Consider the following 9,894-nt stretch of genomic DNA (forward strand, 5'->3'; position numbering starts at 1 on the left):
GTTTTGTGGCTTTGCTACAGCGTAACTAAGTGTGGGTGTTTTCAATTATCCTCCATGCTATTCAGTGGGACCTCACTTTGAGAATTCCTGTCTTTCATCAATTATGGAGGATTCTCAGCTTCATCTCTTTGACACACCCCCACCACCCCACCCCGTGCGTCCTCCTCTGTCTGTGCTCTGTCTGTTGGAACTTCTTCAAATATCCCATCTCCCCATCTCTGGATTCCTTAACGAAAATGGCACTTCAGATCTTGTTCAAGTTCACTTGGCCCCTCTGCCATCTGTGTCTTCTCTGATGTTTCATCTGTCCATTGAGTTTTTATTCCTACTGATATTTTTCATTTCCGAAATGGAAAAAGCGACCAGGCGCGTTGGCTCACGCCTGTAATCCTAGCACTCTGGGAGGCCGAGGCGGGTGGATCGTTCAAGGTCAGGAGTTCGAGACCAGCCTGAGCAAGAGCGAGACCCCATCTCTACTAAAAATAGAAAGAAACTATCTGGAAAATAAAAAAATAAAAAATAAATAAAAAATAAATGGAAAAAGCACATGTTAGCACAAAGAGTGAACCACTGGATATTGTTTTAAAAGGAATTTATTTAAAAGAATTACAGTTACATACGTGGAAAATGATAAACATTCAAAGAAAGTTCTCGATTTCAGATGCTGAGACAATTCAAAGGTCAAACCAGGTCATGATTTCTGTCCGGCGGCACGCCGGTGAGGACCCTGTGCAGGGCCCTCTGCGTGAGGCACATAGCCTGGAGGATGGCTTTCTTGGGACTGAAGGATGTCACCTTCTTGGACAAATCATAAATGTAGGAAAGCCCTCGGGCTGGGAGGGTGCCTTGCCAGGCAGGAAGTGCAGGGCTCAGAGGCTGAGCAGCTGGTGTCAGTGGCCTGCACGGTGGGGGAGGGGCTGGGAATGGAAAGCACTGGATACTTGTGTCTGGCAGCAGCCAAAGGCTCCTGGCATCAGGGAGCACCAGGCGGGGGCTGCTTGGGGCACTTTCTCCCAGGGGGGCAGTGGCAGGGGATGCCACTGGACTCAGTGTCCGTGCGGGGACATGAGGTGGGCCTTGGGGACAGGGAAGAGCCACATCCCCAGCCTCACAACCAGAGAGGAGTCCACACTGTGACTGCAGCAGGGAAGCAGGAGATGTCTCAAGAGGAGCCATCTTCAATGTGGGGTAGGTTATTTGCTCTGTGACTTCATTCACCCACATAAATGTGGGTAGAGGCTTGTTCCTTGACTCCAGCTGACTTCTAGACATCTAAAGGAGAGGGGAAAAACCCAGATGAGTTCTCCACCAGTGAGCATTAGAGGGATCCACTCCTCTCCCTGTGGGTTCCAGAAACCCCCGTGGTCTGTGGGCTTCAATAAACCGACCCATGCCCCTGGGGGTACAGCGTTTCTCAAACACTTCAGAAGCTTTTCCGGGAACAGGAGAGGTCTCATAAGCTGTCCAGGTTAATCTCTAGGTTTGAGCAAACCTTCGGTAAGAAACACACTGGACAGCTCCAGGTCACCTCACTCTCAACGGACTTTGCCAGTGGCCATTTCCTCTGAAATTACAGGTTCTATTTCTTTTATAAGATATGAAGTGATAATTCTTCCCAGTGAAATCACAAAGTCCTCACCTTCTAGGTTGCTGAGCAGGTTTCGAGTCCGAGCAGCCCACTGGCTGTCTGATGCCGGGTGGACCAGGTGGGCCTGGCCAGCGGGAGGTCTCTGGGCTTCGGGCTGCGCGCTCGCCCGGCCTGGGAGAAGGAGGCTGCAAAGGGAAGGGCCATGAGGAGGCGCGGCGGGGGTCTGGCAGTCCCTTCCCGCCCCACAGCGCTCTCCTTTTATCCTCTGGCAGCAGCCCCTGGCCTTTGTGACGCCAAGGTCCCCGGCCAATCACAGGGCTCACGCCGCGCTCTCACAATGGGCCTCGACGCAAACCCCTGATGACGTCAAGCTGAACTCTTCCCCTGGGCCTCCAGAGCATTCTGAATTTGTGGACGAGAGCCCTTTTCCTACCAGTATAGGTATTAATACGTACTTCTTTACTTCCACTCATTGGCATACCTGGCTGAGGGCAATTATTTAAGACCTATGAGCTTTCATTTCTGGGAGATACAATTCAATTCAATTTCTGAGAGTAGACTGTATTTTAGGAGTGAATTGACATCTGTGATTTCACTTAAATATATGACCAGATAAAATTAGGTCAGAGCTATCGAGGGGAATCTCTAACAAGATTATTTAAGAGTATGCCAAAATCACTCAGAGTTAACAGAATAATCTGGTGACAAAAAGGAATCTCTGCTAATTTGGTCATTGAACAACTTAGTGATTTTACATGAGTGACTGACCATATTAGACAGGGTTCTCCAGAAAAACAGAACCAACAGAACCCAGCATCTCCCCAGCAGAGAGAGAGAGAAAGAATTGTAAGGAATCGGTTCACATAATCGTGGAGGCTGAGAAGTCCAGACCTACCCAGGACAGCTGATGGTGAAAGTCGGAGTCCAACTCCATTACAATTCAGCTAACACATCAAATATTTATAGAATGTAGCATTACATAAATAATGCTAAAAAAAGGTAAGCATTATTAAACTTAAAAATTTAAACTTTTAAAAAAACCACATCCATTATTTCTATCATTATCTTAGTTATATACTTTATACTTATAACTTTTAATTTTAAATAAGTTATGGAAATAGCGGAAGCATTTAATTTATAAAATCAATGTAGGAAATTTAGGAAGTTCGAATCATGACAAATCAAATTTTGGTCTTGAACAAGCCAAAATATTGTACTAACATTTAAAAAAAAGATTAAAGACTGAATCATGCTAAAGTTTTTCTTTATTTTAAAATTGATGCCTTTTCTTTTCTTTTTTTTTTTTTTTTTGAGACAGAGTCTCACTCTGTTGCCCAGGCTAGAGTGAGTGCCGTGGCGTTAGCCTAGCTCACAGCAACCTCAAACTCCTGAGCTCAAGCGATCCTCCTGTCTCAGCCTCCCGAGTAGCTGGGACTACAGGCATGCGCCACCATGCCCGGCTAATTTTTTCTATATATATTTTTAGCTGTCCATATAATTTCTTTCTATTTTTAGTAGAGATGGGGTCTCGCTCTTGCTGAGGCTGGTCTCGAACTCCTGAGCTCAAACGATCCGCCCACCTCGGCCTCCCAGAGTGCTAGGATTACAGGCATGAGCCACCGCGCCCGGCCGATGTCTTTTCTTATCTCAGAGCTAATTTAAAAGGTTATTAGGTAAATGTAAACATACTTTCTAGTGTCCTTAAAAAGAAACATAGTTTAATAAACTTTTTCCTTTTTCTTTAGACAATTTTGACTTTATCTGAACTAAAAATTCCTACAGTATATGCATAACGACTGAATGCAATTTTTGTTAAGTCTTTCATGTTTTCAGAGGGAAAAAGAGAGGAAGGGGCACAGAAAAGATGAGAAGGAGAGGGTTTTAGATAAATAGTCATTTTTTTCTCTGTACTGAGGGGAAAGTTCAGATGTGTGCGTGCACACACACACACACACACACACACAAAAGTGTCATATATCTGTTCATGACAATTCTATCAAGCTGTAAGATTTTTAAAGCCAGCATTTGGAAAGGAAGGAAGTGATGTCTCCCCTATAAAACAAAATGATCTGTCATCTAGGCAACCGAGACAATTTCCTCATGAGGGGTCTTCGATTCTTGGTATCTAGAGTCTCCTTAAAATGTTGAGCCAAATGTTGACATCTGTACAACAGAGTGATTTGCCAGCCAACATTGTTTCCCTAACACAGCCACGGTTTCTGACTTGAAGCCATCCACAAAATGTGGAAAGGGCATTGGAACTGTCAACATCTAACGGGGCTTATTTTATATTAGTTACAACAAAAGCATAGTTTTTTGAGTTTGCATGGTGTTTAGAAGCCTTCTCACACCAATTAAAAGAAGCAGACCATCGGACAGTGGGATTTTTGCTTTGTTTTGTTGTTGTTGTTGTTCTGGGGCAACTCTCAAACTCCTGGCCTCAAGCGATTCTCCTACCTCGGCCTCCCAGAGTGCTGGGATTGCAGGCATGAGCCACCGTACCGGGCAAGGGCAACTCTCAAATGAACAATTTTGTCCATATCAAAGTTCCCCCAAAGTGGCCACTATAATTCTAAATTATTTTTGGCGAAACTGCCAGTGAGAAAGCTATGCACAGGCATTAGCATTATAGTGAGAAAACATAAAGGAAGCAGGTGTTTGGCCCAAAAAAGGCCGAATTTTGGATGGAAAAGACCCCATAAGAACTGCCATGTGTCCACAGGTTGGTGCTTGCCTAACTTTGTGTCTCCGAGCCTAAGAGCAATCACCACCAATCAGAGTTTTCAGAGGCTTGGAAGACAAAGCCTCAGAGCACACGTATGGAGAGCTGGATGCCAGGGTGGGAACGAGTAAAGTCCTTCCCTGCTGATACTCATCGCAAGCTGAGTTTCCAAAATCAGGTGTGATGAAGCAAGGGAATGAGTTACTATTTCCTGGGAAAGCTGCCCTGTGTGGACAGAGATGGAGGGAGAAGTGCTGGGGACAGAAGGCAGGAGGCACGTGTGGGCCTAACCAAGCACAGTGGCCAGAGGGGAGGCGCTGAGGGGGAGGGTAGAGAGTGTCTCCCTCCCCTTAGCAATGGCCTCGTCCAGGGCTGGGCCCACAGCAGTCCCTGGGAAGACGCAAGGCCCCGAGCACTCATGGGGGAAGTTGTCTGTGGCAGGCTGCTGAGAAGAGAGCACCTGACATCGTAGAGGAGATTATTTTATTTTTTTACATTTATTGTGCACTTTATTTCTATTATTACATTGTAATATATAATGAAATAATTATATACACCTCTCCACTAATCATAATCTGTATTTGCAGCTGCTCCCCAGCGCTAGCATCACCCCCTCAGCTTCACCTCAGATCATCAGGCATTAGATTCTCACAAGGGGCCTGCAACCTAGATCCCTCACATGGGCAGTTTGCAGTAGGGCTCGAACTCCTATAAGAATCCAGTGTCACCGCTGATCTGACAGGAGGCACAGCTCAGGCGGTGATGTGAGCCATGGGGAGCGGCTGTAAATACAGATGAAGCTTCACTCGCTTGCCTGCCGCTCATCCACAGAGGAGATGAATTTGTCACTTAGCTCCAGTAGAGCTAGGACTGCCGATGTCAGGCAGGCACCACCATGCAGGCGAGGACAAAAACCTGGCTGTCTGACTAGGGCCAGTCCAAGAGGACGGCCATTCCACCTCCTGCCAGTGTGATGGGCTGGCTCTGGTCCCCAGAGCTGGGTGGCCCCAGGTCAGGGGCAGCTTGGGGAGGATTCAAAGTGGGCCTGGGCTGGGGCAGAGTCTCAGTTAGCCGCTGGTGACACGGGGAACAGGATCTAACTCTCCAGGAGATGAGGGTGTGAAAAGGGTGTGAGGCTCAGAGCAAGCCAAACCCAGGTGAGTGAGGAGCGGATCCATAGGAAATTCCTAATCCAAGAAGCCCTGGATCACTGAACAAAACTAACCCATCAGAGGAGGACATCCCCACGTCCTCCTTGTCTATAGATTCAAATTCCAGAAAAAAACTTGACGCTGTTTTGGAGCCATGTGATTGGACTGCCAGAAATCAGGAGCTACGGGAAGGGGAAGGTGATGGCAGGGCCACCTCTAAGTTGGGGGCATCGGGCACCATGGGAGGAGGGCTGGGACCGGCTGAGGTGTGAGTGTGGGGCTGCCCTGGAGGGGGCTGAGGTTGCCAGGGGGAATCTAGGATGCGATAGAGCCAGAATGCTTTATGCAATAAAGATCAGGTTGCTAGGAGCCCTCAGCCTTCTAATGCTCCTCCTGCTCTCTGAAGCTCCCTCGAAGCCTCCTCTACCCCAGAACCTTCCAGTGAGTGAGCTTTGAACCCTTCATACCTGTCCAGTCCCCCAGCTCCTGGCCAGCCCCTACCCGTTGAACCCACCATGCCCTGCTTCCAAACGCCCTGAGTGTGGGGAATCCCTGCAGGACCCACCGGCATCCTCATGGCCTCATGGCCCATTACACACAGGATGCAGGTGTCAGAGCCTTGAATGCTGTGGGTTGATACTCTACGTAGTGCATCTTGAAGTTTCTCAGAGGCGACAGTCACTGTGTCCGTTCTAAAGAAGGCAGAGCAATGTCATGGAAAGAAAGCAGAAAGAGTCACCCAGACTTGCAGACCATCTCCTGCACTGGTCCTGGGCAAGTGTTCACATGGTGTATGAGTTTCCTATTGCCACAGTGACAAATGGCCACAGATGTCGCTGCTTAGAACAACACGCATGCAGGTCCCGAATCTGGCAAGCTCGGCTCCGTGCTCTATTTAGGGTCTCACAGACCAACAGCAAGTCTTGTCTACCTTGGGCTCTTATCAAGAGCTCTGGGGAAAATCCATTTCCAGGCTCAATGGTTTTATTGGCATGGTTTCCACCTGGCCCCTCCCATCGTCAAGCCAGGCACGTCCTTCTCAGGCTTCGAATCTCTCCCACTTTTCCTGCTGCTGCATCTCTCTGACCCCGGTCAGAGAAAGCTCTCTGCTTTTTAGGGTTCAAGTGATTAGATCGGGGTACTATTCCTAGTTTAAGGTCCATAATTTTAATTATGTCTGCAAAGTCCCTTTTGCCATAGAATGAAACACAATCATAGGTTCCAAGGATGAGGGCATGGATATCTTTGGGGGACCATTCTGCTGATCACACATGGTCATACTTTTGTAAAATGTGCAAGAGTGATTTTTTTTTTTTTTTTTTGTATTATATAAGAAACAGGCCGGGCGCGATGGCTCACGCCTGTAATCCTAGCACTCTGGGAGGCAGAGGTGGGAGGATTGCTCGAAGTCAGGAGTTCGAGACCAGCCTGAGCAAGAGCAAGACCTCCATTTCTACTAAAAATAGAAATGATTTGGACAGCTAAAAATATATATAGAAAAAAAAATTAGCCGGGCATGGTGGTGCATGCCTGTATTCCCAGGTACTCAGGAGGCTGAGGCAGAAGGATTGTTTAAGCCCAGGAGTTTGAGGTTGCTGTAAGCTAGGCTGATGCCACAGCACTCTAGCTCGGGCAACAGAGCAAGACTCTGTCTCAAAAAAAAAAAAAAAAAAAAGAAAGAAACAGTGGCTGGGTGCGGTGGCCCACACTTGTAATACTAGCACTCTGGGAGGCCAAGGAGGGAGGATTGCTTGAGGTCAGGAGTTCAAGACCAGCCTGAGCAAGAGTGAGACCCTGTCTCTACTGAAAATAGAAAAAAAAAAATAGCCAGTCAACTAAAAATAGAAACAAAAAATTAGCCAGGTGTGGTGACTTGCACCTGTAGTCCCAGCTACTTGCGAGGCTGAGGCAGGAGGATCACTTAAGCCCAGGAGTTGGAGGTTGCTGTGAGCTAGGCTGATGCCACAGCACTCTAGCCCCGGCAACAGAGGGAGACTCTGTCTCAAAAACAAATAAAAAAATAATACAATAATAATAAAAAAAAGAAATAGTATTCTCCATCCTTCTCTTCATCTAGGACAGTGTTTTTTAAGCTATAGTTCATTAATCACTGCTGCTTTCCTATAAAATGAGTTTAAGGAGTGGTAACCAGCATTTTCTTTCTTTCCTTTCTTCTTTCTTTATTTATTTTGTTTTTTGTTTGAGATAGGGTCTCACTCTGTTGCCCAGGCTGGAGTGCAATGGTGCAATCATAGCTCACTGCAACCTCCAACTCCTGGGCTCAAGTGATCCTTCCCTGTCAACCTCCCAAGTTGCTAGGACTACAGGTGTGTGCCACCAAACCTGGCTAATTTTTATCTTCTGTGGAGATGGGATCTCATTATGTTGCTCAGTCTGGCCTTGATCTCCTGGCCTCAAGTGATCCTCCTGCCTTGGTCTCCCAAAGTGCTGAGATTATAGTTGTGAACCACAATGCCTGGCCATAACCAGCTTTTTCTTAAGGAATATAGTAGAATTTAATTGCATAGAAAGAACCAGAAAATGTCAGAGACCATTGCACATAACTGTTTACATTCCATGAAATTATTGGTATACACACACACACACACACACCCCCACATCTGAGCTAGGTCAGGATGTAAAGTATCCCTAGTATACTTGGTTAGGATTAAAAAATTTGGAAAAGACAATTGAAAAAAAAAAAAAGGACCCTAGACTCCATCTGGAGCCTCCAGTTAGGGCTGCCCCTCGTCCTGGGACGGTTTCAGGAGCGTCAGGGAGAGCGAGTCCCCCGACAGGTGAGGTTCAGGTGCAGGTTCAGGTTTATGGCAGCCCAGGCCCAGGCTCCCTCCGCCCCCCACCCCAAGATGCACCAGTGCTGTCTCACTTTTCTCCCCTTTAGATATGTCTACGAATGAGTTTGAACAGCCGAAGAAACCTCTAGATACGTTCTTCTGGGCAAACGAGGTAACTGGAGAAATCACCTACCCCCCACTGAAAGCTGATACACCTGCAGCTTCTCCTGAGAACCCCCGAGAGGGTCTCAGGTCTCCGCGAGGGAGCGTGCAGGAGGCTCCTCCCAGTCCCCAGGGCCCGACTGCCGCACCTGCCCAGAGACCTGCCCCTCCTCCCTCGTCTGAGGCTTCAACCAGAGACACAGACTCAAGACACGCCCTCCCACCTACACTGACCTACGCCAAGGTGGGGGCGCAGAGGCCCCTGCCATTCTCAGCAATCGCTGTCACCATCCCATCACCAGGAGGGACTCTGCCAGCACTCAGCCCCTTCAGACCAGCTCCTCAGCCACCAGCCTCGACTTTCTCTGTCAGCTCTTCCGTCTCCTGGGCCTTCACCTGCAAGCTGAAAAATGTCCTTGCTGGGAACAACAGATTTTCCTTTTGACCCCTGAGAGACCTTGCCCGGCCACGCCCTTTAAGCACCTTTGTAAGCCACACATGGCTGGGGCGGCCACCCGCCTGTACACCCTCGTGCTCTGCTTCCCCCAGAAGCACAGGACTGGCCCCAGGGGTCTTGTAGGAATGTGCCAAATGCTTTCAAATCCATTATAAATTGTCAATGGAAAAGAAACCAAACTCTGTAAAATAATTTTAAAGAGATTTATTTTGAGCCAAATTTGAGGACCATGACCTCAAGCCACGCCCAAGAAGCCTTGAGCAAGTGGACTCACTGTGCTTGCGTTACAGTTTGATTTTATACACTTCAGGGAGACAGGGGTTACAGGTAAAGTCATAAATCAATATGTGGGAGGCATACATTGGTTTGGCCTGAAAAGGTGGGCCATTTCGAAGTGCGGGGGTTTAGGGGTTATACAGGTGATATAGGTGGGTTTAAAGATTCTTTGAGGCCGGGCGAGGTGGCTCATGCCTGTAATCCTAGCACTCTGGGAGGCCGAGGCGGGTGGATAGCTCAAGGTCAGGAGTTCGAGACCAGCCTGAGCAAGAGTGAGACCCCATCTCTACTAAAAATACAAAGAAATTATCTGGCCAACTAAAATATATATAGAAAAAATTAGCCGGGCATGGTGGTGCATGCCTGTAGTCCCAGCTACTCGGGAGGCTGAGGCAGTAGGATCGCTTAAGCCCAGGAGTTTGAGGTTGCTGTGAGCTAGGCTGACGCCACGGCACTCACTCTAGCCCGGGCAACAAAGCGAGACTCTGTCTCAAAAAAAAAAAAAAAAGATTCTTTGACTTGTAATTGGTTAAAGATGTGCAGCTTTGTCTAAATGTCTAGAGGCTTGGAATGTTTTAGGATAAGGAAGTCAGAGACAAGCCACCAGACACACACTGGTTGTGTAAATTGAGGACCTGCAGGTGTGTCTCGCACAGCCTTAGGCCTGTAAATGGGTTACAAAGGATGTCTCCAGGAAGGCAGGGGGGCATGATGAGGCATGTCTGACCTCCCTCCTCCTGGCA

The 9,894-nt window shown here is 47.8% G+C and overlaps 1 protein-coding gene across 1 annotated transcript; it reads left to right on the forward strand.

Moving 5' to 3' along the window:
* The first annotated feature begins 8,365 nt into the window (after nucleotides 1-8,365).
* On the forward strand, nucleotides 8,366-8,863 carry LOC138386843 (uncharacterized protein C3orf86-like). The gene has a single exon (XM_069473542.1). It carries the CDS (start codon nucleotides 8,366-8,368, stop codon nucleotides 8,861-8,863), a length of 498 nt encoding a protein of 165 aa, XP_069329643.1.
* The last annotated feature ends 1,031 nt before the right edge of the window (nucleotides 8,864-9,894 follow it).

The sequence above is a fragment of the Eulemur rufifrons genome, chromosome 7 (genome assembly GCF_041146395.1).
Source record: "Eulemur rufifrons isolate Redbay chromosome 7, OSU_ERuf_1, whole genome shotgun sequence".
In the NCBI taxonomy this organism is placed as follows: Eukaryota; Metazoa; Chordata; class Mammalia; order Primates; family Lemuridae; genus Eulemur; species Eulemur rufifrons.

Bases quoted from the DNA above. Each gene is read 5' to 3' on its own strand.
- LOC138386843 (XM_069473542.1), top strand. From the start codon at position 8,366: ATGTCTACGAATGAGTTTGAACAGCCGAAGAAACCTCTAGATACGTTC.